Raw genomic sequence first — 17925 nt, forward strand, 5'->3', positions numbered from 1 at the left:
TTCAATTTACCTAATCCTTCCAGCCACACTATGACCCTGGGGTCGACTTAGCCTCTGACACAAATCAGTACCAGGAATATTCTTGGCGGCAGGCGCGTATGGCTGGCAAACTTGCCAGCATCTATGAGCCGATAGTCTAGAAAATGTGGGAACCTCAACATCTCACAACCCTATGGGCCTCCACGGCCTGTTACAGGGATAACTTTTTAGTATGTTTGACTGTAGACGGCTCTAGATTGGTAATCGGATTTATTGATCATTTACAGGCCGTAGCTACAAATAAATATAATACTATCACTATTTACTCACCTCCAGCTAGAGCCAAGGTCAAGAAAATGTGAATTTATACATTCATTTCCCCATACGCCTTCATGGCCTAGTGCTTAATTAAGCACAGGGACAACTTTAGCTTCATTGTCACTATTTTCATATTTTACAGTGTTCTCAGTCTGTTACTAGATGTTTCCTGGTAGTGGCTCCAACATTGGCTATACCTCTACCTCCGGCTCGTGTACTCTCTTCATAATTATCAACTGACTTTGTATCTTGCTTATAACATCTCGGCACCGACCACGTAGAAGCAGTATTTATCGTTTCAGTCCATATGTTGCATTATTGAGAATCTGCTGCCTAGCAATGGAAACGTGTTTACCGAGCCGTTGCCCAGAAACGGGTCTGGTATATTTGCATATCTCGCGTTCGTCGCATAGTAACGGCTCTACATGCTACCATATCAAATCCAATGGAGTATACGAAAATGTGTATGTTTCTTTGAATACCACGTTTCTCGTGTCTAGAATTTAAAGAATGTAATTTTTTTTTCTGTTCCTTTCCTCATACCGGTAACCTAACAGAGAACATTCAAATATATAATGTTCTTACGTTGACCAGCATGTAGGGCGGTCAAGGCCTATAACGCTATTCCGGTAGTTTTCTTTTTTTGTGTGTGTATACGGCTCATATCCTCATTCCAAATTTTTCTTTAAAGTTGCTGGAGTAAACTTTTATTTTACAATAACTCACTCACTCCTGGAGCTGAGCCCTTCTTGAGAAGCAGCAAATTGTGCAGCTACTCAAGAGTTTCCCAGCATTTTATGGAACCCGAAGGTTCATTACTGTGTTCATAAGAGCCCTCCACTGGTCCCTATCCTGAGCCAGATCAATCCAATCCATAACATCCCACCCTATCTCTCTATGATCCATTTTAATATTGTCCACCCACCTACGCCTTGGTCTTCCCTGTGGTCTCTTTCCTTATGGCTTTCCCACCAATATCCTATACACATTCCTCGTCGCCCCCATTCGTGCTACATGACCTGCCCACCTCATCCTCCTTGACTTGATCATTCTAATTATACTTGGAGAAGAGTACAAGTTATGAAGCTCATCACTGTGCAGTTTTCTCCATTCTCCTGTCACTTCATCTCTCTTCGGTCCAAATTTCTCCTCAACACCCTGTTCTCAAACACCCTCAGTCTATGTTCCTCCTTTAATATCAGAGACCAAGTTTCACACCCATACAGAACTATATTTTGTAATATGAATATAATTTCTTCTTTAAAGATTTAGTTGCTATGTATTATTACGTTGATAAGGAAAGCACATAGAATCCCGACAGGAGAATGGTAGATTTTTAGGTTTCGAAATTAAATAGAATATAATGAGATGGTTATCAGGATGTTGGTTACTTAGCGATTGATGTGATTGAAGTAGACTTATTGTTACCACTTTCCGCCTTGGTCTTAACCATCTCCGCTTTAATCATTTCACGTGAGAAGGCGCTGCAGGCGGTGTGGCTTCAACATCAACTAAGTTAGTACGTTAAAGTGTTTACAGAAGGTTGTAATGCACAAGTCGGGCGGAAGTCAACTCCAACTTAAAATCTAATCTGAGCATAAGGAGCGAAATCAGGTTTGTCTTCTATTTAGGCAGTCTGCATAGTGTCGTGACACTAAGAAGCTTCCAGTTTATTATTATTATTATTATTATTATTATTATTATTATTATGGTTGTACAGCCCTTTGTTGGGCCTTGGCTGCTTTTTCAGTTTCTTGATCCTACACACAATCAATCCTGGGACGAGGGATCGCAAGGCCTCTATCTAAACACAGAATAAACTCCGCCATTGCCCTGAGCGAACCTGCCCTATACATACCTCTAAACTTCCATATACCGAATCTCATATCCATTTTCTTTAGCTTAGGTCGTTTATCCAGAGGATCCGTCCTGGTCCGAGGCTTTGTGTGCCTTTTCGTAACAGGGTTATCTTTAACGGTGAGGAGTTGATAGCCCCACGCCCAACCCCCAAGCTGGAGGACCACCCTTGTCGGCTGTCCGCGACAGCTTATTCAATATATTCGCAGCTTCCCTCTTTCATACATTATAATAATCCGTATGTTTTTAAAACATAATGTGGCGTAAAGTCCCGTTGCTAAGCAGTGATAATGTAAACAGCGGCTGTTGCTAGAAAACGGTGTTTTCTGTTGGGTCCGCCCCGAGTCTATGTAATGAGGATCCTAGGAAAACTGAGATTTAGCTGAGAGTCGACAGCGCAGTTATGAAGAAAAGAACAAGACTTTGAAGAGGAGACTTCATGTGTGCTGTAGTACAGTGACATTTGGAGTGTTAGACTGTTAAAATCCATTCCCAGAATATGACTAATAAGGACTGAGAACTCTAGTGCGTGTGGAACGGTGAACTGTAAAGTGTACTGATCAGCGATAGCGCCGTAATTACGTGTAGTTACGAGTTGAGTGTATAAGTGCAATAAATCCGATCAGCCAATGCAAACCCCGTCTAATAGTCACCTCTACACGTGACAGTAATAATCGTATGAATCACTTGATTTAATTCAACAGCACAAAAAATGAACAAAACTGCACAGTGTTCAATTTTCTTGGCAGAGAAGAGGAACACTATCATGATTGCAGAGAAAACTGATCTCCTGTACAATAATCGCCCATAAAAACAAAAAAGCAACTCCGTGGCTTTAGTCCGCAAGCGAACTATACCGACCGAGCGACCGCTGCTTGTCGGCGAAGTTAGTGCCAATTTTTGCGGATAGAGAGTGTCGTGTGGTCAGCACAACGAAACCCCACGGCCGTTAATCTCGGTTTTCTAGACCGGAGCCACTACTTTTCTATTCAAGTAGCTCCTCAATTATCCTCAGGAGGCTGAGTGGAGCTCGTTCCAGACCCACTACTTTTCAGACAGTATGGTAGCCCCGGGAATCAAACCCGGGACCTATAGATCTGTAGTCAGAAACTCTGACCAGTAGACCATAGAGGCGGTCAATCGTCGCCTATAAACTGAAAAAATATTCAATGAAATTTCATTCACGGACTATAATTTTTGTGAAGGACAAGATTCTTTACTTTGGACTAGACGGTTCAATGACAGGACAGAGAAAGTACAAAGAGGGATCAAAGTCGAAGTTTTACATAAGAATGAAAAAAAAAATCACTACTCCACCGCCAAGCTAAGCTGTGAACCTGCTCGTCGAACTGCAGAACAGCGCCTTCCTTATGCGGTCTAGATCGATGTATCAACTTCAGACGTTACAATAGGATGGGCCAAGCTGACAGATGATTTTCACTGTTAATTAGGAACAGCGAGGAAGGAATTGATTTTAGCCTATTTTTAAAAACCACCCACACAGCGGACTGGCCAGGGGAACAAGGAAAACTTTGCTACAATAGCTAGTGCATCGGAACCCGAAAAATTGAAACGCTATTTCAGTCTTATTTAACATCACAATGGAGATTAGTGACGCCTGATATTTCCTCCAGTCACTTCTGCTGTTTTAATTATTGTTCACATCACTGGACTGAAAAATACATATAAAATAAAATTTGTGTAACTAAAGTACTGAAACAGAGATACTGGGTTTTCGGGCTTTATCCATCGTCCTGGTTTTTAAGATAACTAAGAAAAACACGACGTTCCGGAAACTGGATCTCTTTCCGTCCTCAGGTGAGGGAAAACACCTATTCTGTTGGGTCCCTGAGGACGGAAACAGATCCAGTTTCCGAAACGTCGTGTTTTTCTTAGTTATCTTAAAAACCAGGACGATGGATAAAGCCCGAAAACCCAGTATCTCTGTTTCAGTACTTTAGTTACACAAATTTTATTTTATATGTATTTTTCAGTCCAGTGNCAGAAATTATAAAGTATTGGAAATTGTAATTACGTTTCTTGGATGCGACAAACTCCTTGTCTCTTTCTTTTAGAGAGAAAGAAAGAAATCCGTCACAGTACAGCCTCTTTTCAAAATCTGCTTCTATCAACTTCGCTAGCCAGCAGAATCTAATCCCGGTAATGCAGAAATGCCATTGCGCGACCTTTGAGCCCTAAACATCCGCATTTTCCTCATATGGCGACCGCACTGTTTTTGGAGCCACAGACTAGTAGCGAACCCAACCGTTTCGCTGGCCTCATGCATAAGGAAGGTTGTGATACATAAGCCTCACAATGCATACAGCTGATTTCAAGTAAAGCCTTACAGCTTATCACTGAATGGAGAAAAGAAGTCTTCTCTCGCTTTTTCAGTAGCCAGTCGGAATCATTCGACACTGTGCTACCGGGCGTCGCAGTCGAGTGCATAGTACTCGGAAGGTCCAGGGCTCAAATATCGGGAAATCCTCACTGAGGATTCCCGTCGATTTCCTCAGTCATCCAAGCAAATGCCGAGATAATAGGCAATATCACGGGCGTTTTCTTCCGTGTTCTTTCCGATTTGTTTTTTACTAATCATTCTACCGTTCAGTGCTATATAATCTGAGCTACTGATTAAGTAATTTACTCGTGAGTCCCTTCGGAAAAGCTTATAGTTGTTTAGTCCAGCATTTTATGAACCGCAGATATTCATTTCCGTGTTCATAAGAAACCATCACTTGACCCAGTCCTGAGCCAGATGAATTCAGTCCACGCCTCAACCTATTAATTTACCGTCCATGTACGTCTACGTCTTCTAGCGGTGTATTTTCTTCATGTCTTCCCATCAAAACGTCTTATGTACCCCTCTCTCCCAAGCTTGATATATGTCCTTCCTATCTTACCTTCCTTGATTTCAAGATTCTAACATTTTGCAAGAAGAGCAAATCACGAAGCTCCTCGTCATGTAACTTCCTCCGGCTTCCTATTACTTCGTCTCTTGTTGGTCCATACATTTCTCTCAGTACCCTCAGTCTATGTTCCTCCCTTAATGTGAGAGATAAAGCTACAGACCCACCCAACACTACACGCAAAATGACTTTTATAGACTATTTGAACTGTCATGCCTCTGGACAGCAGGCGAGAAGACGTAACTTTCTAAACTGAATATTTTTCTCTCCTCTTGCTCCCACTTTGGAGCATAGGGCTGATTTCTCAGTTTCATCATCATTTTTACAGACGGTAGGACTCCTTCGACGGGTGATCAGCTCGTCGCAAAGCATCTACCTAAACACAGGACAACACAAACACAGAATAAACACATACCCACACACACACACACACCAAACATCCATACCTTGTGTGGGATTCGAACCCACGATCCCGGCTTTCGAGCGAGCGAAGACAGTACATGCTTTAGACCCGCTCGGCTACCGTGACCGGCTCTCAACTGAATGGTAGCAAATATTACCCGAACTAATCTTCTTCTAATTTTTTCATGAATGTTATTTACAATTATTAGCATCGTTCTCAGATGTTTAAATTTGTCCACATTTTTAAAGAATCTGATTTGAAGTTTTTATGTTATGAATTTGACCTGCATTCTCGTGAAGAGATATCAACACATATTTCATTTTCTGTGTGTTTGCTTATAGACCATTCTCCTTCCTAGCTCCTATTAAAGCGTCTCTGTTTCTCTTTATGGTACTGATATCCTCAGTAAATTATCATCATCATCAGCATGGACCAGAAGCTGGTAGTCCCATTAGCTTTCATTTCTACCTGGTTTCCTTGTACTTAATAATGGTGTGTTCTAAAGCAAAGTTAAAAAAACAATGGTGATAAAGCCACTCGTTTCACGCTGGTCTGAGTAAAAAATATATTAGACAAGGTATATACATATATGGAATTTGCTGTGAATTTAATTTTAACATATTTCAAGTGGCGTAAATTTCAGATACTGACATCGTCGTTAAATATAACTACAAATAAATAAATAAACTGACCCGAAAATATGGACACGACTTAACCGAAACCCTTTCTTAGGGAAAATATGCTAAAAATTTTAATTGTGGAAATAAATTGCAATAAGTAGGGCAAGATTGGAAAGAATTCGTACGAGTTTCGCACAATAAAATCACACAACCGCGTTCACAGCTAATCAATCAAAAGCGATCAGACCTGCTCAGCCAGCAATAACGCACAACATTGACACTGATGCTGCTGTACCGAAAGAAAGATATAAAACCCATAGAGAGCAAGAGAGAACAACAACCGCGCGACGTTGATTGATGGCCGGGAGCAAACTGTCCAGTCATCATCCTTCAATGACACTCTGGCTGCATCATCGAAAGCAAGAAATACAAAGAATAGCTGTCAGCAGATATAAAACACGACGAACCGAACACTTCAAATAGAAGCTTGTAAATCGACGGTGGGAAAACAAGGGATTTACGATCATAAAGTGGAAGGCAAGAGATCAAGTGAGGTCGAAGTTCCCAACTTAACGATAAATTCAAATGTGACAATTAGGATTACTAGCACCATCACTACTACTGCTATACTGCAATGCTACTCACGTTAAGCAGATCTCTTGTCAGCATGGCATAACGTGTCCTCAGTCACGAGTGGAGGCGACAGGATCCACATGTGGAGGTTAGCTGTAAATATATTGAATAATCAGTCATGAACAGCAGTTTGGATGTTGGAGGGGGAGGCTAACAGCTACTCGCTGTAAAAGAAAAGCCCCAAGCAAAGTGGATTCCATAAAAGGTTGGAAACTTCCCGAATACGTGTATCTGAGGGACTATTAACTTCCAAAGGACTCTGCTTTTATTATTNTTAAACTGAATTATTATTATTATCCTCTTTAATATATATACATTTCATACCACAATTAAATATTTAAACGTTTCATTTCTCAGTTCTCAATAACAACTTAGATTTATACTAATGATATTATTATTGTTGTTGTTTATTTACTTGTTTGCATTAATCGGGTTTTTTCCAGTGCTTTCCTTAATTTGTCTTTGACTTTATGTTATGTTTGTCCATAATGTAATTACTTGTATCTACACGGTTCTGTGTCTGTATTTGGCCTTGTGGCTGTTGACTCGGTACATAAATAATAAAGAATTGATTTGAATTGAATTATTGTATATTGATCTCCTGTAAAATAATGGCCCATAAAAACAAAAAAACTAACTCCGTGGTTTCAGTCCGCAAGTGAACTATACCGACCGAGCGACCACCGCTTGTCGGCGAAGTTAGTGCCAAATTTTGCGGATAGAGGGTGTCACGTGGACAGGGCAACGAATCCCCACGGCTGTTAATTTCGGTTTTGTAGACCGGAGCCGCTATTTCCTTGAAACAGCTCCCCAATTATCCTCACGAGGCTGAATGGACCCCGTTCCAGAACTCCAACTTCTCAGAAAATCCGGTAGCGCTGGGAATCGAACACGGACCTCTGAATCTGTAGCCAGGAACTCTGATCACTGGACCACAGAGGCTGTCACATTAGTGAAATAAAAGCGAAATCTTACGGTTAATTTTAGCATAAAGCAGTTTTAAGTGAACACGACTAATATGTATCATCTTGTTCCAGCTACGTCATACGTCTCTACGTATTCGTATGCTTCTCGCTGTGGGGCCAGGAAGCTCCTGCTTCCTTGTGGTGTCTGCAACAATTCTTCATGCTCCTCTACTACACCAACTTCAGCATCAATTTCCTCCTGTACTCAGTTTGCGGGATCACCTTCCGTCGCTGCATGTGTCAACTTGTGCGCAAGAATTTCAAGCGTTTGCCTCGCTACCGCATGAACCCCCAGCCGTACACCTAAACGGCCCGAAAGGTAACAATTGGCAGGTAATTCGCTCAGTATCTTGGCTGCCTAACGCCTCTCCTCTTGCTCTTGTTTCCACCGTTAATTTCCAGCGCCATTCCTCAACCTTCAAAACACAGTGGTTCCCATACGCATCGCCCTCTTTAACACTATAAAACCTTGCATTATTCCGGTATATTTATGTTTCAGCGATTCTGAAGAGTTAGTTGCTCTCTTAATGGAGGCGTTGTGTGTCTTCAGTGAGGTAGATAATTAATTTTAGCTACTACTTAGACAAACTTCAGCTTCTGTGTTTTCATATTGAAGAACCTTTCCAAATGTCTACGATATCGTCCGAGATCATGAAGCGTTGTGCCAGAAGTAGCATTGCAATTCTTTCGGTAGTCATTTTTTGCTACTGTTTTTATTGTTATTATTTTAGGAATACGCTGACACTGAGTTCCTCGGTGCTGCAGCCTCAAGTTGGCTTATTTTATCAACCCAGGATAACAGATGGCTACAAAGCACAGGTTTAATAACTGACGTCCTCGTAGAGAGAGCTGTCCTAGTGCCAGTCCGTCAGTCACACACTCAAATGTAACAGCTTGGGAGCCATAATGCGCCTGTCTGCTGCTTCTGGGATGGCCTCCCGATATCAGTGTTTGTTTGATATCCGTCGACAGTCACGGAAGACTTGCAAGAAAATGCTTTATCTGTAGCACATTTTAACGTTTAAAATACATTAATATTATTCGAATTGTAGGGTAAAAACAAAATTGTAACCATGATTACTTAAGCATGACTCCATGAAGACGTATGGTACAGTGCAGCTATAGCTCCACATATTCGGTGTTCGTTGGAGATGAGTGCTGAGCTTCACGCCCCAGCCCATTTATTCCTGGGCAAACAACCTCGCTCCCCATATTTTACCCGTTTATTAATATACAGGGTGAACCCCACAGACGGATTGGATGCAAGAGCGAAGGAAAAAATTTCTTTATCTGCTGGGAATCGAAATTTGACCGTGGATCACGTAGCCTAATCCTTATACCGGTTCCGTGATTTGTAGTTTAGGCCCGTATAAATTCTGTATCATCCGGAATTTTCCAAAAATTCATCATAGTACGCACCTGATCTTCACACAACGCGCAGACCTTCTTTCTACTCGCATTTCAGGGTTCCTCGTTATTACGTTTAAACCTGAGTTCTGAACATAACCGGAATAGATGTATGGCGTGAGTGAGTGAGTGACAGAGTTATTGCCTCAATAAATTAGCGAACACCACAGTGAGTGCGTTAGTCAATAACAGGTGAGTGAGATAGGACTCAGAGAATGTACTTCTCTCGCAGTCGTCAACCGCTTGAGTCCAATCTTACATTGAATGGAAGAAACATTCCATTTGTAAATTTTCTAAAATATCTCGGTGCCATCTTCGATAAGAAAGCTACATGGAAAGTGCACACAGCAACGAACATTTATGAGAGTATATTCCCTATTCGAACGTGAGCGATTGAGTGCTAATATTGAACTGACCCTCCACAAAGCACTCATTAGGAGTATAATGACTTATGCTTGCCCTGCCAGAGATTCTGGGGCAGACGACCATCTACTGAAATGTAACGTCTGCAAAACAAGATTCTCAGCACCTCTGGAAATTTTCCAAGACGCACACAGGTTCGCGATTTGCACATGACCGTCAAAAATCCGTACTTATAATAGAATTATGCATGCAACAAGCAGAAGTCATACAAAAGTATGAAAATGTGAATGCTCGTAACACTGTACAAGGCGAAGCCCGACAGAAAAATATAAGAGGATTAAACTTGGCGGCATTTAAGCATACGACCGTTCAAATGAATAGACTGTCGTTACAGCGGGAGCTACTGAAGATACAGCATGAACTGCTGTACTTAGCGTGAACTGACAGAGGCTTTGTATACATTGAATATACATACTTTCAATAATACGTAAAATATAAATATCTTGTATATACCAAAAACAGACTTATTACTGCTGACAGTGACTCTAACAAACGACAGGCCCGTCTTCTCGTCAGAGAGGGCACCCCATATGGACAAGACAGTAACTCTCAAACAGGAACTAATATTTGGTCACGATACCCAGATTGGGTGCGAAACCAAGACAAACGTATTGACTGACCGTCAGTCGCAATGTGACTTTGGCATTTAAGGCAACTGAGTTTCGAGACACTAGTTCAGTTCAGAGTTGAAAGTCCGGCTGTGAAGAGAAGAATATATGTGTGCTATAGCACCGCGATATTTGGACTGTGTGATTCAGCGAGACTGTTACAATTCCTGCTTTAAATTCCATTACCAGGAAACGAGTAGTGGAGAGTGTAACAGACTGAGGACACCAGTAAGGGTGTAACAGTTAACTGTAAAGTGTGTAGATCAGCGATAGCGCTGTATATTTTTTTATTGCTAGTGGGATGGGACTAAGTTCCTTGTACTGCGGCCCCTTCTGGCCTATTGTACCAGCCTCAGATGATAGGTGAGGGTGATTGTGGAGCAATTGGTGGAATGAAGACTGGCAGGGGAAACCGAAGTACTCGGAGAAACCTGCCCCAGCGCCACTTTGTTCACCACAAATCCCACTTGACCAGACCAGGGATCGAACCCGGGCCGCCGCGGTGGGAAGGCAGAGACTAACCGCTTGAGCTATGGCGCGGTCTTAGCGCTGTATTACTTGTAGTTAAGAGCTGAGTGTATAAATGCAATAAATCCAATCATTCAATACAAAACCCATTAAGTAACCCCTACACATGACAATACCATTCAGCAAACGCTTTTAACTATAGAATGTAGGACAAAACTATAAAATCGATCTATTTCAATAGATCAGCCAAAACAAAATATTCCCAGAAGTGGGCAGTCGTCCAACAGGGACAGATAAACTTAGAGCTGCTATAGTGACACAATCACAAGCAAAACGTATATCAAAATTTGGGATGAAAAAATTGTAGGCCGAGACTGTATTCAAATGTCACTGTTCAGTTGTTATTTTCTGATAAATAATATTCAGGAATAATATTAGGAACAAATTATATGTGGAAATTTTGAATTATATTGAAGAAAGCAGTCTTTTGGGATTTGGCACCGTGTATAAGTGGTGTTAACCGACGTTTCGGAGGAACGTATCGCCTCCATCTTCAGGGTAGAAGAAAATATAAGAATTCTGCAAGCGAAGAGACCGTGAGAACAGGTAAAAGCAGACTGATTTTACCGGTTCTCACGGTCTCTTCGCTTGCAGAATTCTTATATTTTCTTCTACCCTGAAGATGGAGGCGATACGTTCCTCCGAAACGTCGGTTAACACCACTTATACACGGTGCCAAATCCCAAAAAGACTGCTTTCTTCATAGTCACCGCTGTGAAAGCCTCAAATCTTACATTTGAATGATATTGTTAACAATTTCACACAGATATGAAAAAAGCCATATTCAACACATGCCTGAAAATAGAATTCCCTTGATATATGGTGACCTGTCATCTTCAGGAAATTAGAAGTTGTGAAGGACTACTAACCAAAGGAGCCGCAACAAGCCTCTGAGCCTAATGCTTGATATAGAAGATGAATAAAAGACAATTAATATTGTCGCATCGGATAAATACAAACTGAGATTTTGTCCAGTGTGCGAGTTTGGATTCCTATTACATGCGATTATTGGAATAAAATGTGAAAATAAATTCTCCTTTTGCATAATTATGTGCCACGCCATGAAGACATGTGGGAGAATGGAGATATAGCTACACACATCCTTAAACTCAGCAACAGATGAATGTAAGTGGTAAACTTCACACCCCGACAACTTTCCTCCTGAGGAAAATACCCCCGGTAATTATTCGATAGGAGACTTTGTAGGCCCCAAAGCCGGCCAGGAGACGGTGGAAGAGAGAAAACACTCCTGCTCCTGCCAGCAACCGATCCCGATTTTTCGGTCATCCAGCAGTATACCGATTGAACTGTTATTTATATTTATTTCCGGAGATAGGAACTAGCTTTATCGATTGAGCCCAACCGAGTAGGTATTTTACATGAGGCTGCAAGAAGAGACCAGCCTCCGAAATATCATTTTAAATAGAAATGGGGCGAAGGATATACTCGAAAGTAAACTGTTATATTAATTTGCAATCCTAAAGCACTTTTAGATCTTACACAAATATCGTTCTTTATATTCTGTAAATATAAAATTTATTAGAGTTAAACATGTTCACCAAGGAAGAAGAGAGTACCTGGTAGTGTAGTTGGTTCATGTACTGAGATAGGTTCGATTCCTGATTAGGTATTGGGTTTTTCAATTGACCTAATCCTTCCAACCTCTAAGGCATGCACTGTCTTCGCTCGCTCGGAAGCCGGGATCGTGGGTTCGAATCCAACTCAGGGCACGGATGTTTGTGTGCGTTTTTCTGTGTTTGTCTACAGGTAGAGGCCTTGCGACGAGCTGATCACTCGCCCAAGGAGTCCTACCGAATGTTTAAGATCTAGTAAACCGAAGTGAAACGGAGAGTTTCATGGAGGTAGGCCTAGGCCCAAATTGGGGCTGTAGCGCCACAGAAAAAAAATCCTTCCAACCGCACTATAGCCCGGGGGTCGACTCAGCTTCTAACAGAAATTAGTACAGGAAACTTCTTGGGTGGTAAAAGGCGGACGGCGAGTAAGGCTGATAGCCTTACCGACATCAGTGAGCCGACTGTCTAGAAAATGTGGGAGTCTCGACGTCTCACAACTCTATGGGCCCCCAAGGCCTGTTACAGAGATATCTTTTTTTTTTTGCCAAGCATGGAGCATAGTGACAATATTTATGATGCATGGGAACTCATTCTCCGCAACTCAGTCTTTGTGTAAGCCTGTGGGAGAAAGTAAGAACTCAGCGTAGCATGACTCAGAGGAGCTAGAGCCAGTGACAGTTCAACCAACTACTATTCGTTAATGGTGCAGTGTTGCAATTACCGGCATTCTGAACTACAAAACATAACATATAAGTCGAATGCACAAAAAAAAAAAAAAAGCAAGCAAGTTTGAAACAGAGGAATGGAAGTGGCTGAGATTCCTATGCTGCAGGTTTCGGCGCACTGTTAAAGCGACTGGACAAATGTAGCAGTGTTGATGCAGGATAGGTCGAGAAATAAATATTTTTTTGCAGGTTCGAATCTCATTTGTTTCACGTTTTGTATCCCATTTGTGACCTATTTACCGCCTCTCCCTCGTAAGTTTTAAGTGAAGTCATATATATTAAACTGGATGTATTGAACCATTTTAAATGGATCCCTTGCCACCGCGGCATCGTGTGATGTCTATCACGGATGGAGCAGACGACCTCCAGACATGGAGGGCAGTTACGATTATATTGAATAAGCGGCGGATGTGAACTGACAGGGGAGTGGTCCTCCAACCTGTGTCCTGAACGAAAGCGTAACAAACACTCGAAGTAAAAATAAAAATAGAACTTGTGTATTAGGACTGTCACACACGGCCTTGGACTTGAATGGGCTCTTTAGCACGACATACACAACAGGAAGATATAGAAAACTGATTACTGAGGGACTTTGAGAGAGGGTGTTCATTCTTCTGTTTGAAACCGAGAAGGGAAGATTCATTCGCACAAAACTTCTGTTGGAAACTCAGAAGGGAAGATTAATTTGTAAAAATCTTATGTTGGAAAACCAGAAGGGAAGATCCATTCGTACGAAACTTCTGTTGGAAACACAGAAGGGAAGATTCATTCCCATGATTTATGCTAACCGTCTTACAGTGCACACACTTTTTTTCATTAATACCACATTCTGACTTTGATCTATTACGTGTGGTTTTATAATGTTTAATACTCACTGTGCTCTTTGTTGTGTCTTGCTCCTGTGACTGCGTGCGTTATACTACTGGATATGTGTGTGTGTGTGCTCTTTTCGTTTTGATTGAGTTATGATGTTGTGGGGGTAGATGAGGTGGGAGCTATGGGAGCTCCAACATCTGGAATATTAGCAGAAATATACATCCAGAACATGGAACACACACAAATATACAACATATTAAAAAATCAGAACATAATTGGATATTTGAGATATGTTGACGACATACTAATATTGTATGATATAAACAAAACAAATATTGACAATTTGATTATGGAATTTAATAAACTGCAGCCAACGATAAATTTCACAATAGAGAAAGAGAACCATAAATCTATAAATTTCTTAGATATAGGAATATATAGAGAAATGGAAAAGTTACAATTCTCAATCCACGGCAAACACATAGCAACGCACATAATAATACCAAGTGACTCATGTCATCCACAAGAAAACAAGATATGTGGTATTAAATACCTCACAGATCGAGTAAATAACTACCCCATTACCAGAATAGCAAAAGATAATGAGATAGATACTATAAACAACATACTTATAAATAATAAGTATAACACAGATATAATTACAAAACTAACTACAAATAACAGAAAACAAAACATTGCAAAAAAGCAGAACATTACAGAGAATTCGGAAGGACAAAAAACGAAATGGGCAACATTCACATATATAGGAAAAGAAACAAGAAATATAACAAAAATATTTCGAGACACAAAATTAAAAATAGCATTTAGAACTAAGGACAATTTACAACATATATTAAAATCAAGACCACGAATAAATAAATATAACAATAGTGGCATATATAGTATGAAATGCCTAGATTGCCCCATGGAATATATAGGACAAACTGGGAGGAAATTTAATACCAGATATAAAGAACACATACATGACATAAGACATAATAACAGCAATACAAGATACTCAGAACACATATTAAACACAGGACAGGTACTATAGAAAACACTATGGATATCATAGCAACAAATAAGAAAGGGCAATACTTAAACACATTGGAAAACTATCATATATACAGAACGACAAAGAAAAACACGCATATGAACAATATAAATGAAGAAATATAAATCCCAATATTTCACGAATTACACACTATTTACACAGAACAACATAACAACACCCCACCACCTACCCCCACAACATCGTAACTCAATCAAAACGAAGACAGCACACACACATCCAGTAGTATAATGCACGCAGTCACAGGAGCAAGACACAACAAAGAGCACAGTGAGTATTAAACATTATAAAACCACACGTAATAGATAAAAGTCAGAATGTGGTATTAATGAATAACAATTTCACGTTACAGATACACACATGAATGTAGGAAGAGTGCTCCTACAGAGGAGGATTGGCGTGATTCGCGTATTGAGATACGACGTAAGAATGACGAATCCTGAAAAGTTTTAATGTTTAAAATCTATTATTATACATGACGAATATTTATTTTAGTCATTTTAGTATGAAGACATCAAGGCATGCAATGCAGTAGTTAGACGTGCATAGAGAAAACGCACCTGAAGATGGCACATTAGTGCTGAAACATGTAGTGCAAAAGAGAAGAGTAAGGTGGAAAAAAAGTGTGTGCACTGTAAGACGGTTAGCATAAATCATGGACATGAGTCAGTGCAACAGGACGCTAAAATATAATATTAGAAGATTCATTCGTATAAAACTTCTATTGGAAACCCATAAGGGAAGATTCATTCGTACGAAACTTCTGTTGGAAACACAGAAGGGAAGATTCATTCGTATAAAACTTCTATTGGAAACCCATAAGGGAAGATTCATTCGCACAAAACTTCTGCTGGAAACCCAGAAGGGAAGACACCCCTTAGGACATCTAGGTAGAAACGACTCTAACGTCATTTATTAGAGTCCTGAAAGTTTGTGTGGTAATAGATCTTTAAGAATGATGCAAATCTTTTTAATACAGGGTACATAAAGCAGCAGCATGGCTGCGGTACGGTTCATTTATGTAGTTTTCGGTTTAAATGCCATTCACTAATAAACTATTAGGGCTAATCATATGAAATGTGGTAGAAAAGTATATTACAAATACGCATGTCTTATTTGAGATATTTCTTGTAAGTCAACAACGATGGTCGATAACTTTGAGGCTATATTCGAACAAATTTAACATGCTCAGTATATATCCTTATATAATTTTAAAAGTAATACCAGGAACCTATGCAAAAGGACAGTATGCTTTGTAAATTTTGGTCTGAAATCCATGTTCTTGATAAGGTGATAATTTAGGTGATGAAGAAAATCCTCTCCCCACGGGGACATATTGACATTCATTTTTTCATTATGAAAATACATACATACACAGAAAAGGTCATTCCTCATTATCAGGAGATAATTTTCTTTTATATAAATTATAACAATTGGAAGCTTTTGTTCTTTAGTTTCTTGGAATCGTGATTACATTTTTATTTACGTAACTGACACAGTTGTGGCATTTGTCGACCACTGGATGTTGCAAGTAATTAAGGCTCCATATTACGGGGAGGAGGTGGAAATATACTATTTGTATATCAGATTCAAGGGCAGTCTTCCAACAAAAAGACACTTCAATAAAACACAGGATATTCAACGTTCGCTCTGGACACCTGTGTATTACTATAGAGAGATATTATGGATAGGCTTACATCAAGTTCTTTGTGTACAACAATAACCCCATAAATAGATTTCTGAATACGGGCAACATCAAACAATGTGGCACTTGTACTAAAACAGGTGCAATGAAAATGGGAACGAACAAGGAGGAAATAAAAGCTATTTATACACACACAAATATTTCTAGAAATACACGTGAACACGTACAAAATGAATATAAAATCAAGTTGACAAAAAATAAAAATGTAACGAAGTTGGCAGATACTAAGTAACGTATTTCTTGCAATAAACTACCAACTGAGTAGGTGTCTTTCTTTCTCAACTGAAGACCGAAACAGATCCAATTTCCAAAACGTCGTGTCCTCTATCACCTAAAATTCCGGACGATGGAAGAAGTTCAAACTCCCAGTAATTTTGTGTGTCATCCACCATCGTCAGAACCCTTTAGAATCTACTTAAAATAATTATATTGAATGCATATTACGACGATTTTTTAAATGTACCACAATGCGTAAGCCTGAGAGGTCAAAGTGATGTCTGAGCATAAACCATTTAAACTACTGGAATAGTTGTCTGCGCATAAAGGATTATGAACGTTATGTCATCTGTGAGTTGGGATAGATGCTGTGGCACCAAGGATACTGGTCATGTGTAGGGTGGTACGCGTGACGAAAATGACGAGTTCTAGGTCGAATGAATGGATTTATTATCACATTGGTTATAAGTTCTCTTAATCACATTCAAATAAAGCGCTATAGTTGAATTACACACAGACTGGTCCTCTCCTGGTACAACTAAAACGCAGGAACTATAGCAGTCTCACTGAATCACACACACCAAGTATTATATATGACTGATGCCTTCTAATCATAATTTAAGTCTTCGCAGTTCGACGAACTTTCCGTGGCTATCTTCTACCGAAAACTCACAACTGAACCGTAGCGCCGTTTCTTTTTAAGATAAGTCCTTTGTACGGACCTCACATAAAACACCGTCTCCCACTGTTGTGCATGTATGTTTGCAGCTGTGTTGCCCGCAACAGAATTCCTATATCTCCGTGCGTTTGTTCGGGGCTGATCGCATAGAAAACAGTCTCTATTATTGAGGTTTGCTTACCGAGCCGTTGCTTAACAACATTCTGGCCAGCCACGTAACAATACTTTATGTTACTTAGGGGCATCAAGCAACGGGTAATGGGCATATCGTTAAATAAATTCGATAGTTCGAAACTCTTCAAGAATTTAGGATATTTTCAGAATTTAAATTGTAACAAATTTATCAAAACTAAAATATACTCGAGAGAGTGAAAATTTTTAAAAGCGTATGATATTTTTGTATTTCAGAAAAGGAAAACTCATAACAATACTAGAGAAATGAACTCTGTCCACTGTCAGTCCAGGCTTTGGAGAGCAGTTCATGTTTC

At 40.0% G+C, this 17925-nt stretch overlaps 1 protein-coding gene across 1 annotated transcript in view; it reads left to right on the plus strand.

The window, feature by feature from the left end:
* LOC111875750 overlaps positions 1 to 17925 on the plus strand; it is a 135581-nt gene that overhangs the window by 112781 nt on the left and 4875 nt on the right. Inside the window, exon 4 of the mRNA XM_023872246.2 lies at positions 7757 to 8017. Coding sequence (XP_023728014.1) covers positions 7757 to 8017 — 261 coding nt within the window. The remainder of the gene's footprint in view (positions 1 to 7756; positions 8018 to 17925) is intronic.

Source organism: Cryptotermes secundus, unplaced genomic scaffold (genome assembly GCF_002891405.2).
Source record: "Cryptotermes secundus unplaced genomic scaffold, Csec_1.0 scaffold603, whole genome shotgun sequence".
NCBI lineage: Eukaryota > Metazoa > Arthropoda > Insecta > Blattodea > Kalotermitidae > Cryptotermes > Cryptotermes secundus.